General features: G+C 47.6%; 1 protein-coding gene across 6 annotated transcripts in view; it reads right to left on the reverse strand.

Annotated features, from left to right (window-relative positions):
* Positions 1-9,405: 9,405 nt before the first annotated feature.
* Positions 9,406-20,641, reverse strand: part of MINPP1 (multiple inositol-polyphosphate phosphatase 1) — a 278,040-nt gene continuing 266,804 nt past the window's right edge. For all 6 annotated transcript variants that reach the window (XM_063961723.1, XM_063961718.1, XM_063961719.1 and 3 more), the window contains exon 6: positions 9,406-10,626. In XM_063961723.1, coding sequence (XP_063817793.1) covers positions 10,227-10,626 — 400 coding nt within the window. In that variant the 3' untranslated portion in view covers positions 9,406-10,226. The remainder of the gene's footprint in view (positions 10,627-20,641) is intronic.

The following is a 20,641-nucleotide window of genomic DNA, read 5'->3' on the forward strand; positions in this document are numbered from 1 at the left end:
TTGATAGCCTCCAATAGGTCAGGAATATCAACATGCATTGTAGATTCCTCATCAGAAGCATCTGCATCAGTGTCTGATGGGTCAGTATATACCGCATCTTCATCGGATGAAGTATCCGAAACATGAGTGGATTGTGAGGAAGAAATAGCCCGCTTAGATTACACCTTGGTCCTAGGAGGGCAAGGGTTAGGCTTTTGTTTAACCAAAGACTGATTTAATTGCTGTAACTGAGTAGACAGAGTATCTGCCCATGGCGAATTAACTACAGGGACAATATGTGATTGTACAGGCACGGGAGGTCCCACAGGGGGCATAAGTCTCGTTACTATCGTAGTCCGTAAATTAGAAAAAGCAGCCCAAGGTGGGTCTTGGTGTGCCACCGCTGCTGCAGACTGACTGAGGGGTATACAGAACCCCCGGTACCTGGACCCTTAGCTGGAATATTTTCCTCAGATAAATCCGTGGCGTCAGCACTGCATGATGCAGGATCAGCCACGGATCTCCCGCCCCGTGTAGCAGCCATGATATGGAAACGTAGCCTTAGGGCGTAACAGTACAATATACCCAGCCGCATTACCGGACAAAAACCCCCTGTGGAGTGTGACTGCAAATACAAAAATAAGATTTTACTCACCGGTAAATCTATTTCTCGTAGTCCGTAGTGGATGCTGGGAACTCCGAAAGGACCATGGGGAATAGCGGGCTCCGAAGGAGGCTGGGCACTCTAGAAAGATTTATGACTACCTGGTGTGCACTGGCTCCTCCCACTATGACCCTCCTCCAAGCCTCAGTTAGGACACTGTGCCCGGACGAGCTGACATAATAAGGAAGGATTTTGAATCCCGGGTAAGACTCATACCAGCCACACCAATCACACCGTACAACTCGTGATACTATATCCAGTTTGACAGTATGAAAACAACTGAGCCTCTCAACAGATGGCTCAACAATAACCCGTTAGTTAGCAATAACTATTTACAAGTATTGCAGACAATCCGCACTTGGGATGGGCGCCCAGCATCCACTACGGACTACGAGAAATAGATTTACCGGTGAGTAAAATCTTATTTTCTCTGACGTCCTAGTGGATGCTGGGAACTCCGAAAGGACCATGGGGATTATACCAAAGCTCCCAAACGGGCGGGAGAGTGCGGATGACTCTGCAGCACCGAATGAGAGAACTCAAGGTCCTCCTCAGCCAGGGTATCAAATTTGTAGAATTTTGCAAACGTGTTTGCCCCTGACCAAGTAACAGCTCGGCAAAGTTGTAAAGCCGAGACCCCTCGGGCAGCCGCCCAAGATGAGCCCACCTTCCCTGTGGAATGGACTTTCACTGATGTAGGATGCGGCAGTCCAGCCGCAGAATGCGCCTGCTGAATCGTGTCACAGATCCAGCGAGCGATAGTCTGCTTAGAAGCAGGAGCACCCAGCCTGTTGGGTGCATACAGGATAAATAGCGAGTCAATTTTCCTGACTCTAGCCGTCCTGGAAACATAATTTTTCAAGGCCCTGACTACGTCCAGTAACTTGGAATCCTCCAAGTCCCTAGTAGCCGCAGGCACCACAATAGGTTGGTTCAAGTGAAACGCTGATACCACCTTAGGGAGAAACTGGGGACGAGTCCTCAATTCTGCCCTATCCATATGGAAAATCAGATAAGGACTTTTATATAACAAAGCCGCCAATTCTGATATACGCCTGGCCGAAGCCAAGGCCAATAACATGACCACTTTCCGCGTGAGATATTTTAGATCCACGGTTTTTAGTGGTTCAAACCAATGTGATTTTAAGAAACTCAACACCACGTTGAGATCCCAAGGTGCCACTGGAGGCACAACCGGGGGCTGAATATGCAGCACTCCTTTTACAATGTCTGCACTTCAGGTACTGAAGCTAATTCTTTCTGGAAGAAAATCGACAGAGCCGAGATCTGTATCTTAATGGAGCCTAATTTTAGGCCCATAGACACTCCTGCTTGTAGGAAATGCAGAAATCGACCTAGTTGAAATTCCTCTGTTGGGGCCTTTTTTGGCCTCACACCAAGCAACATATTTCCGCCATATGCGGTGATAATGTTTTGCAGTTACATCTTTCCTGGCTTGAATCAGCGTAGGAATGACTTCCTCCGGAATGCCCTTTTCCTTTAGGATCCGGCGTTCAACCGCCATGCCATCAAAACGTAGCCGCAATAAGTCTTGGAACAGACAGGACCCCTGCTGCAGCAGGTCCTGTCTGAGCGGCAGAGGCCATGGGTCCTCTGATATAATTTCTTGAAGTTCTGGGTACCAGGCTCTTCTTGGCCAATCCGGAACCATGAGTATCGTTCTTACTCCTCGCCTTCTTATTATTCTCAGTACCTTTGGTATGAGAGGCAGAGGGGGGAGCACATAAACCGACTGGTACACCCACGGTGCTACCAGAGCGTCCACAGCTATCGCCTGAAGGTCCCTTGACCTGGCGCAATATCTTTTATAGCTTTTTGTTGAGGCGGGACGCCTTCATGTCCACCTGTGGCCTTTCCCAATGGTGTACAATCCTTTGGAAGACTTCTGGATGAAGTCCCCACTCTCTCGGGTGGAAGTCGTGTCTGCTGAGAAGATCTGCTTCCCAGTTGTCCACTCCGAGAATGAACACTGCTGACAGTGCTAACACATGATTTTCCGCCCATCGGAGAATCCTTGTGGCCTCTGCCATCGCCATCCTGCTTCTTGTGCCGCCCTGTTGGTTTACATGGGCGACTGCCGTGATGTTGTCTGATTGGATCAGGACCGGCTGGTTTTGAAGCAGAGGCCTTGCCTGACTCAGGCCATTGTAAATGGCCCTCAGTTCCAGAACATTTATGTAGGGAAGTCACCTGACTTGACCAAAGTCCCTGGAAGTTTCTTCCCTGTGTGACTGCCCCCCAGCCTCAAAGGCTGGCATCCATGGTCACTAGGACCTAGTCCTGTATGTCGAACCTGCGGCCCTCTTGAAGATGGGCACTCTGCAGCCACTACAGTAGAGATACCCTGGTCCTTGGAGACAGGGTTATCAGCCGATGCATCTGAAGATGTGATCCGGACCACTTGTCCAACAGGTCCCCCTGAAAAGTTCTTGCATGGAACCTGCCAAATGGGATTGCTTCGTAGGAAGCTATCATTTTTCCCAGGACTCGCGTGCAATGATGCACCGATAACTGTTTTGGCTTCAGGAGGTCTCTGACTAGAGATGACAGCTCCTTGGCTTTCTCCTCCGGGAGAAACACTTATTTCTGGTCTGTGTCCAGAACCATCCCCAGGAACAGTAGACGTGTCGTAGTAACCAGCTGTGACTTTGGACTGTTTAGAATCCAACCGTGCTGTTGTAGCACTTTCCAAAATAGTGCTACCCCGACTAGCAACTGCTCCTTGGACCTCGCCCTTATAAGGAGATTGTCCAAGTACGGGATAATTAAAAACTCCCCTTTTTCGAAGGAGTATCATCATTCCGGCCATTACCTTGGTAACACCCTCGGTGCCATGTACAGTCCAAACGGCAGAGTCTGGACTTGGTAATGGTAATCCTGTACCACAAATCTGAGGTACTCCTGGCGAGGATAGTAAATGGGGACATGCAGGTAAGCATCCTTGATGTCCCGGGATACCATGTAATCCCCCTCGTCCAGGCTTGCAATAACCGCCCTGAGCGATTCCATCTTGAACTTGAATTTTTTTATGTATGTGTTCAAGGATTTTAAATATAAAAAAAGGGTCACACCGAACCATGCGGTTTCGGTACCCCAAACCGTGTGGAATAGTAACCCCGTCCTTGTTGAAGTAGGGGCACCTTAAGTATTACCTGCTGGGAATACAGCTTATTAATTGCCTCTAGCACAGCCTCCCTGCCTGAGGGAGTTGTCGGCAAGGCATATTTGAGGAAACGGCGGGGGGAAGACATCTCGAATTCCAGCTTGTACCCCTGAAATACTACTTGAATGAAACAGGGATCCACCTGTGAGCGAGCCCACTGATCGCTGAAATTTTTGAGACGGCCCCCCACCGTACCTGGCTACACCTGTGGAGCCCCCGCGTCATGCTGTGGACTCAGAGGAAGCGAGAGAAGAATTATGATTCTGGGAACAGGCTGACTGGTGCAGCTTTTTCCCTCTTCCCTTGTCTCTGTACAGAAAGGAAGCGCCTTTGACCCGCTTGCTTTTCTGAAGCCGAAAGGACTGTACCTGATAATACAGTGCTTTCTTAGTCTGTGAGGAAAACTGAGGTAAAAATATTTCTTCCCAGCTGTTGCTGCGGATACGAGGTCCCAGAGACCATCCCCAAATAATTCCTCACCCTTATAAGGCAGAATCTCTATGCGCCTTTTAAAGTCAGCATCACCTGTCCAGTGACAGGTCTCTAATACCCTCCTGACAGAATGGACATTACATTCATTTTGGATGCCAGCCGGCAAAATATCCCTCTGTGCATCCCTCATATATAAGACGACGTCTTTAATATGTTTGACAGGGTCACCGACCACGCTGCAGCAGCACGCTCTGCAGGTTTCAGTCTAGTACCTGAGTGTGTAAATACAGACTTCAGGATAGCCTCCTGCTTTTTATCAACAGGTACCTTCAAAGTGGCCGTTCCTAAAACGGCAGTGCCACCTATTTTGACAACCGTGTGAGTGCCTTATCCACCCTATGGGATATCTCCCAGCGTAACTTATCCTCTGGCGGGAAAAGGTACGCCATCAGTAACTTTTTAGAAATTACCAGTTTCTTATCAGGGGGAACCCACGCTTTTCACACACTTCATTCATTCATCTGATGGGGGAACAAAGCACTGCCTGCTTTTTCTCCCCAAACATAAAAACCCATTTTTAGAGGTTAATGTCAGAAATGTGTAACACATTTTTTATTGCCGGGATCAAGTCACGGATGTTCCTAGTGGATTGTGTATATGTCTCAACCTTGTCGACACTGGAGTCAGACTCCGTGTCGACATCTGTGTCTGCCATCTGAATGAGCGGGCGTTTTTGAGCCCCTGATGGCCTTTGAGACGCCTGGGCAGGCACGGGCTGAGAAGCCGGCTGTCCCACAGCTGTTACGTCATCCACCCTTTTATGTAAGGAGTTGACACTGTCGGTTAATACCTTTTACCTAACCATCCACTCTGGTGTCGGCCCCACAGGGGGCGACATCACATTTATCGGCATCTGATCCGTCACTATATAAGCCTCCTCCTCAAACATGTCGACACAGCCGTACCGACACACCGCACACACACAGGGAATGCTCTGACTGAGGACAGGACCCCACAAAGCCCTTTGGGGAGACAGAGAGAGAGTATGCCAGCACACACCAGAGCGCCATATAATGTGGGGATTAACACTATAACTGAGTGAATTTTCCCCCATAGCTGCTTGTATATACAATATTGCGCCTAAATTTAGTGCCCCCCCCTCTCTTTTTAACCCTTTGAGCCTGAAAACTACAGGGGAGAGCCTGGGGAGCTTTCTTCCAGCTGCACTGTGAAGAGAAAATGGCGCCAGTGTGTCTGAGGGAGATAGCTCCGCCCCTTTTCCGCGGCCTATTCTCCCGCTTTTTTCTGGATTCTGGCAGGGGTATTTACCACATATATAGCCTCTGGGGCTATATATTGTGGTATTTTTGCCAGCCAAGGTGTTTTTATTGCTGCTGAGGGCGCCCCCCCCAAGCGCCCTGCACCCTCAGTGACCGGAGTGTGAAGTGTGTATGAGGAGCAATGGCGCACAGCTGCAGTGCTGTGCGCTACCTAGGTGAAGACTGATGTCTTCTGCCGCCGCTTTTCCGGACCTCTTCTTGCTTCTGGCTCTGTAAGGGGGACGGCGGCGCGGCTCCGGGACCGAACACCAAGGCTGGGCCTGCGGTCGATCCCTCTGGAGCTAATGGTGTCCAGTAGCCTAAGAAGCCCAAGCTGGCTGCAAGCAGGCAGGTTCGCTTCTTCTCCCCTTAGTCCCTCGCTGCAGTGAGCCTGTTGCCAGCAGGTCTCACTGAAAATAAAAAACCTAATTCTATACTTTCTTTCTAGAGGCTCAGGAGAGCCCCTAGTGTGCATCCAACCTCGGCCGGGCACAAGATCTGAGGCTTGGAGGAGGGTCATAGTGGGAGGAGCCAGTGCACACCAGGTAGTCATAAATCTTTCTAGAGTGCCCAGCCTCCTTCGGAGCCCGCTATTCCCCATGGTCCTTTCGGAGTTCCCAGCATCCACTAGGACGTCAGAGAAACACACAGGATTTAATTGGTATATGCTGACTGAAATACACAGAGAAAAATACAAAACAGTATATCCTGTGAAACACTATATAATTTATGGGACCCTGATGCACTTAGCCCCCCTCAGGGTACAGAATGTAGTGATAGCAAGATGTGATACACGGAATGGAAATCACACGTCAGCTATAGGCACACGCAGTCACATGTACAATGCAGAAATGATTACACACAACAATAAGACTGCACTGAACTAGTAATACTATGAATGTATACAGATATAACAATGTACAGTAAACACTGGATGTATATCACAGAATACTTGTACTAAATATTCCCTAAGTTATGCACTTGTTGTTAACTAACACCCTCTAAATGACATGTAGAATACTTAAGTGTCCTGTAAATGCACAGCACTGATGAGGCAGGCGGCTTTACAGAGGAGACAGTGTCCAGCAGTCCCAGAATCAGCGCAGCTCTGTGTAATGGCACCCAAACACTGACAGGGAGAGAGATGTAGCTCCAGGGCGGGAACATCTGCTTTAGATGGTGCCTGGGGGAGGGGCTACAGGTCAGCGCCTTATCCCCTCTGCTGGGCTTCACCACCGGGTGCTATGGAGCCTGTAATAAACGGATTTTAGTAAATCTCACCTTTGCTCCTTGCCCTGGTGGATATAGTGGGGTCCCTGCACGGCCACAGTGTCCATGCTAGCGGTGCGGTCCGTCTCCAGGGACCGCGTTCAGATCGCAATTTTGGCGGGTCCCACCTGGGGAATCCCCTTGCCTTCTCCCTGTAAGTGCGGCCACGCGATACAGAGCAGCAGTGGTGATGTGTGCCTGATGAGACCGGAGCGCCTCTGCTGTAAGTACCTGGCAACCAGGGCGTTGGAGTATACAGCGCTGCTGGGGGAGGTGATGGAGCCGCAGCACGATATGTGTGACATATAGCATCATATGCCTGTGCTGCAGCCCTTGAAGTCTTCTTTCTTCTCAAAAAAGCTCTTTTTAGCACTGCAGGCACCTACTTACAAACTGAGCTCCAGTGCCTGGAGGTGGGGATATAGAGGAGGCGGTGCAGTGCATCTGGGGAACAGTCAATGCTTTAGCCTGTTGGTGCCTCAGATCAAGATCCAATTCTACACCCCGATGTCATTCCCTGTGGAACCCAGTGTACCCTGCTGCAGAAATCTAGATAAATATTACAGTAACCTTTGAAACTTCAATGCATGGAGAGACTAAAGATGCACTGATATTTTACCTTTAATGGGAACACATACTGCATTAAGACCAGGCTATTTTCATTTACATCATACATGTTCTCAGCCACAGTCTTTAAAGAAGAAATGCACCCCTCCACCTATCTGTGCAATTATAATACAAAGCAATGTGCATTAGTTGGCTTGACCAGTCAGTAACCTTTTTACACAGAAAGAGCAATTCCATATTATTCGGGATACTTGACTTTAGCCTTAACTTCAGAGGTAACTTTCTTGCTTAGCAACTTGGATCCCCATTCCAACCTCATTGGAAGTTTATCGGATGTTTCTGAACCAACATGTCACAAGGGGATCGGTATGTGATCCCGCCACATGGGCTACCAAATGTTCGTATACCGACACTGCAGAATGCCGGTAGGGGGGTGAGCGCACGAAGCCCCTTGCGGGTGGTGAGGTAGCTCCCTACTTGGTTTTGTACCCATCCCTCAGCACTGTGATGCAGCAATACTAGCTACTTGGGGAATGTGCTGCCCCATTACTTACACAAATAATAGTACAGTCACAATAAACGTAATACATTTATGTATAAAATAAATACCTTACAACTTCAGTAGATGTTACAGTATATTATTATATTATTCATGTGCAGCAGAGCAACGGGAGAAGAAGAAATAATTAAGACGCCAATTAGCGTTGGCCGACTTTTTAGGTTATTATAAGAGTATCGTAGTTTGATGTGGCCAAGCCTTTGATCAGATCCAGAACTTTGAGTAGACATGTCTGGCTCACATCCGGGTTAAGCTGTACAATTTGTAACTAAACCCTGTGTTCCCACACCATACGTTTTGGTCCAATAGTTTTAATTATTGTGATAAGTTACTCTGACTCGCAAACTTAACTTTCTTTTCCATATAAATAAAGTTTCCATGTCCTCTTCTTGATTGTGTTGGATTCCTACAGTTTCTCCTATAATCCAAAGATATAATGGTACGACAAATATCTTCTTCCTACAAATAACCTTTTAGTTGCGTTAAGAGAATTAAAGCTGTAAGGTCTGGTGGGTCAGGGAGCGATGAGTCAAGTGTGGCCTAATATGTAAGCACTATATAAAAACTGTTAAAAAATCCACAGACATAACTATGTATTCATCCGTATATTGGGCCTAATTCAGATCTGATCGTAGATGTGCTAAATTTAGCACATCTACAATCAATCACACAGACAAGAAGGGGGACGCCCAGCACAGGGCTAGTCCACACCACATGTCAGGCCCGACACCCCCCCTCCCCCCGCACAACTACAAGGCTCCTGTGCGCTGGCAGGAGTTACTCGTCGCTGTGTGTGATCTCACGCAGCCATTGCAGCCCACCGCCCCAACAGTCCACGCACGCTGGCGTTGCCCGGACCACGCCCCCCCTAAACGGTGGGCAAACGCCACCGGCCCGCACCCTCCCGCCAAGCAACCGCCTCTGCCTGTCAATCAGGCAGAGGCGATCGGAGGGCTGAGACAGCTGTTGACTGTCTGGCATGCGCTGGCACAGTTCAGACCTGATTGGCTGCTGTGCGAAAACGCACAGCAGCGATCACGTCTGAAATAGGCCCATTGTTAAATTGCTAATTCTATAGTTCTACAGAACCTGATGCTACTAATAGGGTATTAAACTTCAGGTGTAGAAGTATTTAAAAGAAATGTGTTCAGACAAACTCTGAATTACTGAAGTAAAACTAGTCTTGTGACAGTGAGATGTGTATAAACCATTTTCCATAACCTTATACCCATATAATAAAACATGATATCTGTGCCAAACAAATCCTGACTGTTACTGCTCAAACACACACACTTGCTGGAGATCAGCTCTGAAATCAAATGCAACATCTGCCTATGAGAATAAAAGAAACTGTAAAACACTCAGCAACATTAAACAATACAGTGACTTTCCCCTAGAAGAAAATTGTTCCCCATAAAAAAAAGAAAAAGAAAAAAGTAAATGTATTTTATTGGCAAAAGGAGTCAGTGACCGATGTTCCGCAATAAACCTCTGTAGTGCTTGGGATAGGTATTCTTTCCTATAGTATAAAATGTGGTAATGTCTGTAATTACCATTTTACAGTATATCATCTGATCTTTATTTTTACCGCTTGCAGGACGGGTCTGGGACTCAGGGTCGACAACAAAAAGGTCGACAAACCTTAGGTCGACGCCAATTGGTCGACACACCTTAGGTCGACATGGACAAAAGGTAGTCAGGAACAAGGTCGACGTGGAAAAAGGTCGACATGAGTTTTTTATGTTTTTTTGGTGTCGTTTTCTTCGTAGAGTGACCGGGAACCCCAATTAGTGCACCGCTTCGCTCGCCATGCTTCGGGCATGGTGCCTTCGCTCCGCTTGGCACAGATTACCGTTCCAATCGTAGTCCACGTGGATCGTTAAGTATGAAAAGGTTCGAAAAAAGAAAAAAAAATATATAAAAAACTCATGTCGACCTTTTTCCATGGCGACCTTGTTCCTGTCGACCTTTTGGCCATGTCGAACTAAGGCGTGTCGACCAATTGACGTCGACCTAAGGTGTGTCGACCTTTTTGTTGTCGACCTGGAGTCCGGATACCTACAGGACAGTGTGGATGTAGGATGCTAAAATGAGAGGCTGTGTATCAAACAGGACCACAATGCACACTGCTCCCTAATCAGCATGTTGTCTGGATAAATGCAATAAAAAACACACAAGCATATAAAATGAACACACAAGAATAGGGAGCATGGTAATATAGAGGATATAATATTCATATGGAGTTAGCCTGTTTCATAGTTCATCCTCAGAGGTATGAGCAGCTTTTGTGAGCTCACATTCTTCTATAACATGGCAACTGTCAAGGAGGTGACTGTACTGCTTCTTCAAGTCATCAAACAGGCAGACGGACTGCTGTGAGTGGGGAAAAGGAAGGAGGTTTTCATTCAGCAGCATCTGCACTTGGTACTCTTCCTCAGGACTCTCTGCCAAGTCACAGTGGTATAGGACGAATAGCAAGTTTGAAGCATAAGGTACAATTCTGCCGCTGCGGAACTGGTGTCCATATTTGGTGGCAAAGTTGTCAGCGGTAAGTGGTTTCTCATCCTTAAACAGCCCCATTAGTGCCAGGAGTGGCAACAATGTCTCTGCGTGTCCAAAATGCATGGCCACAGGGACGGAGATTTGCTGGGACCTGCAAGATACAAATAATTTATTTGTGTTGAAGAGATGTGGTATTCAGTATGCAAGAGGGTAAAAGGAGAAAAACCACAGGAAAGCCTAGTAACTGGAAACACTTCATTCTGACAATCAATGTAAGGAGGATATTCTTCTAATTTCCTTAATATTTCTACAGAGCCAGTTACTGCATCCACTCCCCGCTTTGTTATAGTTTCTGTGCTTGGTTGGCACATTGATATAGCAAAGGCTGCAGTACCAAGCGCTAGGACCAATTAATCATCCCAGGGGATTTAACCACTTAACTGACATGGTCAGATCTCATGCGACTGCGCCGTCCCCCCGTTTTTGATCAGGAGATCCATTCTGCAGATGTGCATAATATAATGTTTAAATATTTTAAAAAATACTTTTTAAACTTTATTACCATATATACTCGAGTATAAGCCAAGTTTTTCAGCACATTTTTTGTGCTGAAAAAGCCCCCCATCGGCTAATACTCGAGTGATGTTCCAGCACCCTTCCTTCCAATCAGCAAGTGAAGCCCTGACGTCACTCAGCCTGCGCCAGACGGGTGAGGGCACGAAAGAACTAACAGGAGTATCGGGCACCAGCCGGAGGGACGCGATCCACACGGGAGAGCCGAAGTTTGAACATGACTCAAGGTAGGCAGTGTAGAGAGACAGTTAGATTTCCCCGACTGCAGCCGCAGCACGGACCGCAGCTCCGGCAATTGAAAAGGAAGCCACGTACAGGACTTCCACATCAGCACAAAAGTGCTGTAAACATTATTTTTTAACCCTTTTTATTCCACAGGTGTTTGCAAACTTCTATTTCATTTTAGCGCTCCCTTCCTTATGTTCTATTATTACCAGTTTTAAAGGAGCAGCTTCACATTTTTTTAATATAAGTGCGGGTTATTTGTCATATTCCCTCCTTCACAAAACAGCGGGGGAGCGGGGAAGGGAAGTTGTACCTGGCACTGGGGGAGCATATTTGGCACTTGGGGGGGGGGGCATATGTGGCACTGGGGGAGCATATTGGCACTGGGGGGTATATGTGTACTTGGCACTGGGGGGGCATATTTGGCACTGGGGGCATGTGTGTACCTGGCACTGTAGGGGAATATCTGGCACTGGGAGCACGGCCCTAGCAGCAAGCATGACCCCCTGGTTACAAGCACAACACCCAGCTCATAAAATCCCTGGCAAAAAGCATTACCCCCTAGCAACGAGCATGACACCCAGTGCATGAAACCCCTGGCAACGAATATTACCCCCTGGCAACAAGCTTGAAACCCAGCATTTCCCACCCTAGGCTTATACTCGAGTCAATAAGTTTCCCAGTTTTTTGTGGTAAAATTAGGTGCCTCGGCTTATATTTGGGTCGACTTATACTCGAGTATATACGGTAAATAAAATATATTTAAAAAAAAATAAGATTTTACTCACCGGTAAATCTATTTCTCGTAGTCCTAAGTGGATGCTGGGGACTCCGTAAGGACCATGGGGAATAGCGGCTCCGCAGGAGACTGGGCACAGCTAAGAAAGATTTAGGACTACCTGGTGTGCACTGGCTCCTCCCACTATGACCCTCCTCCAGACCTCAGTTAGGATACTGTGCCCGAAAGAGCTGACACAATAAGGAAGGATTTTGAATCCCGGGTAAGACTCATACCAGCCACACCAATCACACCGTATAACTCGTGATATGATACCCAGTTAACAGTATGAACATAACAGAGCCTCTCAACAGATGGCTCAACAATAACCCTTTTAGTTAATGATAACTATATACAAGTATTGCAGACAGTCCGCACTTGGGACGGGCGCCCAGCATCCACTACGGACTATGAGAAATAGATTTACCGGTGAGTAAAATCTTATTTTCTCTGACGTCCTAGTGGATGCTGGGGACTCCGTAAGGACCATGGGGATTATACCAAAGCTCCCAAACGGGCGGGAGAGTGCGGATGACTCTGCAGCACCGAATGAGAGAACTCAAGGTCCTCCTCAGCCAGGGTATCAAACTTGTAGAATTTTGCAAACGTGTTTGCCCCTGACCAAGTAGCAGCTCGGCAAAGTTGTAAAGCCGAGACCCCTCGGGCAGCCGCCCAAGAAGAGCCCACTTTCCTTGTGGAATGGGCTTTTACAGATTTAGGGTGCGGCAGTCCAGCCGCAGAATGTGCAAGTTGAATCGTGCTACAGATCCAGCGAGCAATCGTCTGCTTAGAAGCAGGAGCACCCAGCTTGTTGGGTGCATACAGGATAAATAGCGAGTCAGTCTTCCTGACTCCAGCTGTCCTGGAAACATATACTTTTCAGGGCCCTGACTACGTCCAGTAACTTGGAATCCCCCAAGTCCCAAGTAGCCGCAGGCACCACAATAGGTTGGTTCACATGAAAAACTGATACCACCTTAGGAAGGAATTGGGAACGAGTCCTCAATTTCGCCTTTCCCATATAAAATACAGATAAGGGCTTTTGTCAATTCTGATACACGCCTGGCCGACGCCAAGGCCCACAGAATGACCACTTTCCACGTGAGGTATTATAGCTCCACGGATTTAAGTGGCTCAACCCAATGCGACTTCAGGAAATCCAACACCACGTTGAGATCCCACGGTGCCACTGGAGGCACAAACGGGGGCTGACTATGCAGCCCTCCCTTAACAAAAGTCTGAACTTCAGGCAGCGAAGCCAGTTCCATTTTGGAAGAAAATCGATAGAGCCGAAATCTGGACCTTAATGGAACCCAATTGTAGGCCCATAGTCACCTCTGACTGTAGGAAGTGCAGAAATCGACCTAGCTGAAATTTCTCCTTTGGGGCCTTCCTGGCCTCACAGTACGCAACATATTTCCGCCATATGCGGTGATAATGGTTAGCGTTCACTTCTTTCCTAGCTTTAAATAGCGTAGGGATAACTTCCTCCGGAATTCCCTTTTCCTTCAGGATCCGGCGTTCAACCGCCATGCCGTCCAACGCAGCCGCGGTACGTTTTGGAACAGACAGGCCCCCTGCTGCAGCAGGTCCTGTCTGAGCGGCAGAGGCCATGGGTCCTCTGAGATCTTTGTAACTTTTAGTTGAGGCGGGATGCCATCATGTCCACCTGTGGCCTTTCCCAACGGTGTACAATCATTTGGAAGACTTCTGGATGAAGTCCCCACTCTCCCGGGTGGAGGTCGTGTCTTCTGAAAAAGTCTGCTTCTCAGTTGTCCACTCCGGGAATGAACACTGCTGACAGTGCTAACACAAGATTTTCCGCCCATCGGAGAATCCTTGTGGCTTCTGCCATCGCCATCCTGCTTCTTGTGCCGCCCTGTCGTTTACATGAGCGACCGCCGTGATGTTGTCTGACTGGATCAGCACCGGCCGGTGTTGAAGCAGGGGTCAAGCCTGACTTAGGGCATTGTAAATGGCCCTTAGTTCCAGAATATTTATGTGTAGGGAAGTCTCCTGACTTTTCCATAGCCTTGGAAGTTTCTTCCCTGTGTGACTGCCCCCCAGCCTCGAAGGCTGGCATCCGTGGTCACCAGGACCCAGTCCTGTATGCCGAATCTGCGGCCCCCTAGAAGATGAGCACTCTGCAACCACCACCACAGCGACACCCTGGCCCTTGGAGACAGGGTTATCCGCCGATGCATCTGAAGATGCGACCCGGACCACATGTCCAACAGATCCCACTGGAAAATCCTTGTATCGGACCTGGCGAATGGAATTTCTTCGTAAGAAGCTACCATCCTTCCCAGGGCTCGCGTGCATTGATGCACCGACACCTGTATACGTATTAGGAGGTCTCTGTCTAGAGACGACAACTCCTTGGACTTCTCCTCCGGGAGAAACCCTTTTTATCCTGTTCTGTGTCCAGAACCATACTCAGGAACAGTAGACGCGTCGTAGGAACCAGCTGCGACTTTGGATATTCAGAATTAAGCCGTGCTGTTGTAGCACTTCCCGAGATAGTGCTACACCGCCGAACAACTGCTCCCTGGACCTCGCCTTTATAAGGAGATCGTCCAAGTACGGGATAATTATTTCGGCCATTACCTTGGTAGATACCTCGGTGTCGTGGACAGACCAACGGCAACGTCTGGAATTGGTAATGACAATCCTGTACCACAATTTTGAGGTACTCCTGGTGAAGAGGGTAAATAGGGACATGCAGGTAAGCATCCTTGATGTCCAGTGATACCATGAAATTCTCCAGGCTTGCAATAATCGCCCTGAGTGATTCCATTTCGAACTTGAACCTTCGTATATAAGTGTTCAAGGCTTTCAATTTTAGAATGGGTCTCACCGAACCGTCTGGTTTCGGCACCACAACATTTTGGAATAGTAACCCCGGCCTTGAAGGAGGGGTACCTTGATTTCACCTGCTGGAAGTGCAGCTTGTGAATTGCCGCCAGTACTACCTTTCTCCGAGGGCAGCAGGCAAGGCTGAGGTGAGGTAACGGCGAGGGGGAGTCGCCTCGAACTCCAGCCTGTATCCCTGTGATACTATTTGCAGAACCTAGGGATCCACCTGTGGGCAAACCCACTGGTCCCTGAAGTTCCCGAGACGCGCCCCTACCGCACCTGTCTCCACCTGTGGAGCCCCAACGTCAAGCGGTGGACTCAGAGGAAGCGGGGGAAGATTTTTGATCCTGGGAACTGGCTGTCTGGTGCAGCTTTTTCCTTCTTCCCTTGTCTCTGTGCAGAAAGGAAGCGCCTTTGACCCGCTTGCTTTTCTGAAGCCGAAAGGACTGTACCTGAAAATACGGTGCTTTCTTAGGCTGTGAGGAAACCTGAGGTAAAAAATCTTTCTTCCCAGCTGTTGCTGTGGATACGAGGTCCCAGAGACCATCCCCAAACAATTCCTCACCCTTATAAGGCAGAATCTCCATGTGCCTTTTATAGGCAGCATCACCTGTCCACTGCCGGGTTTCTAATACCCTCCTGGCAGAATGGACATTGCATTTATTCTGGATGCCAGCCGGCAAATATCCCTCTGTGCATCCTTTATATATAAGACGACGTCTTTAATATGCTCTATGTTAGCAAACTATTATCCCTGTCTTAGAGTATTAATATTATCTGACAGGGTATCAGACCACGCTGCAGCAGCACTATTTATGCTGAGGCAATTGCAGGTCTCAGTATATAACCTGAGTGTGTATATACAGACTTCAGGATAGCCTCCTGTTTTTTATCAGCAGGCTCCTTCAAGGTGGCCGTATCCTAAGACGGCAGTGCCACCTTTTTTGACAAACGTGTGAGCGCCTTATCCACCCTAAGGGATATCTCCCAACGTGACCTATCCTCTGGCGGGAAAGGGTACGCCATCAGTAACTTTTTAGAAATTACCAGTTTCTTATTGGGGGAACCCACGCTACTATACACACTTCATTCATTCATCTGATGGGGGAACAAAACACTGGCTGCTTTTTCTCCCCAAAAATAAAACCCCTTTTATGTGGTACTTGGGTTCATGTCAGAAATGCGTAACACATTTTTCATTGCCGAGATCATGTAACGGATGTTCCTAGTGGATTGTGTATATGTCTCAACCTCGTCGACACTGGAGTCAGACTCCGTGTCGACATCTGTGTCTGCCATCTGAGGTAACGGGCGCTTTTTTGAGCCCCTGATGGCCTTTGAGACGCCTGGGCAGGCGCGGGCTGAGAAGCCGGCTGTCCCACAGCAGTTTTACGTCATCCAGCCTTGTAAGGAGTTGACATTGTCGGTTAATACCTTCCACCTATCCATCCACTCTGGTGTCGGCCCCACAGGGGACGACATCCCATTTATCGGCCTCTGCTCCACCTCCACGTAACCTTCCTCATCCCACATGTCGACACAGCCGTACCGACACACAGCACCCACACAGGGAATGCTCTGACCGAGGACAGGACCCCACAAAGTCCTTTGGGGAGACAGAGAGAGAGTATGCCAGCACACACCAGAGCGCTATATAATGCAGGGATTAACACTATAACTGAGTGATTTTTCCCCCAATAGCTGCTTGTATAAACAATATTGCGCCTAAATTTAGTGCACCCCCTCTCTTTTTAACCCTTTGAGCCTGAAAACTACAGGGGAGAGCCTGGGGAGCTGTCTTCCAGCTGCACTGTGAAGAGAAAATGGCGCCAGTGTGCTGAGGGAGATAGCTCCGCCCCTTTTTCGCGGACTTTCTCCCGCTTTTTTATGGATTCTGGCAGGGGTATTTATCACATATATAGCCTCTGGGGCTATATATTGTGATATATTTGCCAGCCAAGGTGTTTTTATTGCTGCTCAGGGCGCCCCCCCCAGCGCCCTGCACCCTCAGTGACCGGAGTGTGAAGTGTGTATGAGGAGCAATGGCGCACAGCTGCAGTGCTGTGCGCTACCTTGGTGAAGACTGATGTCTTCTGCCGCCGATTTTCCGGACTCTTCTTGCTTCTGGCTCTGTAAGGGGGCCGGCGGCGCGGCTCTGGGACCGAACATCAATGGCCGGTTCCATGCGGTCGATCCCTCTGGAGCTAATGGTGTCCAGTAGCCTAAGAAGCCCAAGCTACCACCAGTTAGGTAGGTTCGCTTCTTCTCCCCTTAGTCCATCGCTGCAGTGAGTCTGTTGCCAGCAGATCTCACTGTAAAATAAAAAACCTAAAATATACTTTCTCTCTGGGAGCTCAGGAGAGCCCCTAGTGTGCATCCAGCTCAGCCGGGCACAGGATTCTAACTAAGGTCTGGAGGAGGGTCATAGTGGGAGGAGCCAGTGCACACCAGGTAGTCCTAAATCTTTCTTAGCTGTGCCCAGTCTCCTGCGGAGCCGCTATTCCCCATGGTCCTTACGGAGTCCCCAGCATCCACTAGGACGTCAGAGAAACAATGTTATTAACAGTTTTGAAGGGAAAAATCATCAGTTAAGTGGTTAAATCATAAAGCTTCCACTCTCACAATGGCCCTCATTCCGAGTTGATCGCTCGCTACGGATTTTCGCAGCGCAGCGATTATGGCAGAACGGGGCAAATCTGTGCATGCGTATGCACCGCAATGCGCAGGCGCGTCGTACAAGTACAAAGACCTTTGTGGTTTTACACAGGTTCTAGCGACGCTTTCAGTCGCACTGGCGGACGCAAGGAGATTGACAGGAAGTGGGAGTTTCTGGGACAGTTTGGAAAAACGCAGGCGTTGCCGGCGTTTGCTGTGTGGGTATCTGACGTCAATACCGGGTCCTTCGTCGCAGCAATCATCACACAGAATAAGTAACTACAGGGCTGGTCTTGTTCTGCACAAAATGTCTTTGCTGCCGCTCTGCTGCACAGGCGTTCGCACTCCTGCAAAGCAAAAATACACTCCCCCGTGGGCAGCGACTATGCGTTTGCACGGCTGCTAAAAGTAGCTAGCGAGCAATCAACTCGGAATGAGGGCCAATGTGTGGGAGACTCACAAACTTTGGTGACTTCTCCATGGAGTATAGGCCTTATGCTGGGTACACACTAGACCAGGGGTGGGGAACCTTTGGCCCTCCAGCTGTTGTTGAACTACATGAACTACACATACAAGCATGTCCTGGAGCAGTTTTGCTATTTGGCCATGCTACAACTGTTGCAGGACATGCTGGGTTCTGTAGTTCAACAACAGATGGAGGGTTGCTGGTTCCCGACCCCTGCACTAAATGATATATCTGAAACGTATATCGTCCTGGCCTTCTGCAAGACTGTACATCCAAAACACCTGCAATTTGCGTCTTTTACAGATATATCACATCGCCCATGCTGCACTACCGGCACAATGTATCACGGCAGGAACGTGCAGTCAGGGGAGGCATATTCTGTGTCATAAGTATCTCCTTTATATTAATTTAATCATTACTCCTCTGTAAATGTGTTTGGGAGGCACCGTTCGTGGTGCCTCCCGTTGTGAATGGGGAAATGTGTGGGAGCGGGGGCCAAGCCATGGGTAGTAAAAGCCCATTGAAAATGCATTGGAAAGTGGCACCATTAGAGGTGCCGCTTTCATACAGGGACGTGCTTTCAACCCATGAAAGCACGCCCCTGTCAGTGAGGCCACAATCACCTTGCAAACGCCTTCCGATCAAAATTTTTGCACCATCCTGTGGTGGGTGGCGTCACGCCTGCGCATTGCAGTGCATATGCAGTAGTTTGATAATCAGACACTGTGCAATTTCGCACAACAGCGATCAGGTCTGAATCGGGCCCAGTATTCCAACTCTTGCCCGAAGCTATACAAAATACTCTGAACCTTATGTTCTATTTTTATTATTATTTAAAGCAGCGCAATAACGACCCTTTCTATAGTACTAGTTTGGGTAGTTGGGTCGTTAGCAATTGAAGCTCTTAGATTATGAATAATACAGATGAGTCCCAGTGTACAGTACGTGTGCTCGTGCTCAGAATCAAATATCATACACGGGCATGTCAAGTATTTTACATCATGCTACAAGGGCAGGTGAGCCAATGAATCACATTACATGGAAGATTTATTCACTCTGCACATACTAAATGAAAGAACAATACTGGTTTGTAACCCTATAGCACGAAGTTCACTCCAAGCAAAGTTTTTAAATAGATTCTTTTGATTTATTTTTGTTGGAAAGAGTCATTTAGATTTGTATAACTCCTCTTTGGCTCAGTCAACTATAGTGCTATTTTATTATACATTTGGTACACACAGAGTTTATTGTCTTATGCTTATTATTTTCAGTAGAGATCACTACACTACATCTATCATAAGAGTACATTCTAAATTCACCTTGTAATAATGTTTATATTCTACGGTTATTCTGGATTTAAAAATCAACTTTCAAGTGCAGTTGCCATCCATCTGGCTGGTCTTCTTTTACAGTGATTAGAGCAGAATTCTTTGGGTATGGGAGGCAGTGTAGTTGGTGAACAGTACAAGCTGCTCCCTATTAAATAACAGAGGCAAAGTGTTGGTCTGATCCACGTCAGTAGTGATTTGCACCGTACAGACTCTGCCCAGCCATGGTCAGACAGATCAGAGGGAGGAGTGTACAGGGAACAAAGTAGTCAATAAGTTAATATATTACTATGTACTATGACAGTTATAGAAAACCTATAAACTGGGGCTTCACTACACATCCTGCCATGAGGCCCCGTTCAGCAGGGGTCTACTGCAACTTCAAGAGGCCCCCACACTGCTCATATGGTAGTGGTAGTATTTCCCTAAGATGTAATCCGTTTACCAATATATGATTAAACCTGAATGAACTGGACCTTACCACTGCACCATTTAATCCAAAATTACACAACCCCCAGTCTCTGTAAAATCCCAGTAAGTTCGGTGTACGAAAAGTGAATGCTGCAAATTTTGATTTTCAATGCTGCATGACTTTAGTAGGACTTCCATGGCTGGATAGATTATTGTCAGGCATGGTGATTCTTCCTGGGCCAAACAGATGTCAACATGAGTCTAATTTGTGAATACTGACTCCCATGCTGGTGCAGGCATGTCCAGATGACAATGGTACAACTATTATCAAAATATTAGTTCTACAAAAGTCTCTAATTAGAAAACATACTAATATAACAGCTACACCACATAGCAGTTTGTCATTATTCCCCTTTAAATATTTACAAGGATTTTACCTGAAGTCTGAGATATTACAATATAGTGTACACTTGAAGGAGGGGTTTCTTCATTTTGGCAATAGCACCCTACCTATCTACCCATAGGTGTTTTTAATTAGCACAGGTTCCTACATTGCTGACTACATATTAGAATGGGCTCCACTAAAAGGTAATGCCTGGAAAAATGTATATAATATGTTAATATTAGGGATGTTAGGGACCCATCTAATAAAGTTCACCTGGACACAGTGGATGGGCCCACATTTTTGGCCAAACTTTACTTATATTCCATACTAATTGTAAAAGTAAATCAAAATTATTTTCACTATCAGTATTCTTAGTACTTAGAGTGTGCACCTGCAATTTACTTTTTCCTGTGTGGTACTAGATGCCTCAGCATGGTAGCCCCTCTTATACTGTTTAAAAATAGGGTGTGCAGTCCAAGTCCCCCTCTT

The sequence above is a fragment of the Pseudophryne corroboree genome, chromosome 3 (assembly GCF_028390025.1).
Source record: "Pseudophryne corroboree isolate aPseCor3 chromosome 3, aPseCor3.hap2, whole genome shotgun sequence".
Lineage (NCBI taxonomy): Eukaryota > Metazoa > Chordata > Amphibia > Anura > Myobatrachidae > Pseudophryne > Pseudophryne corroboree.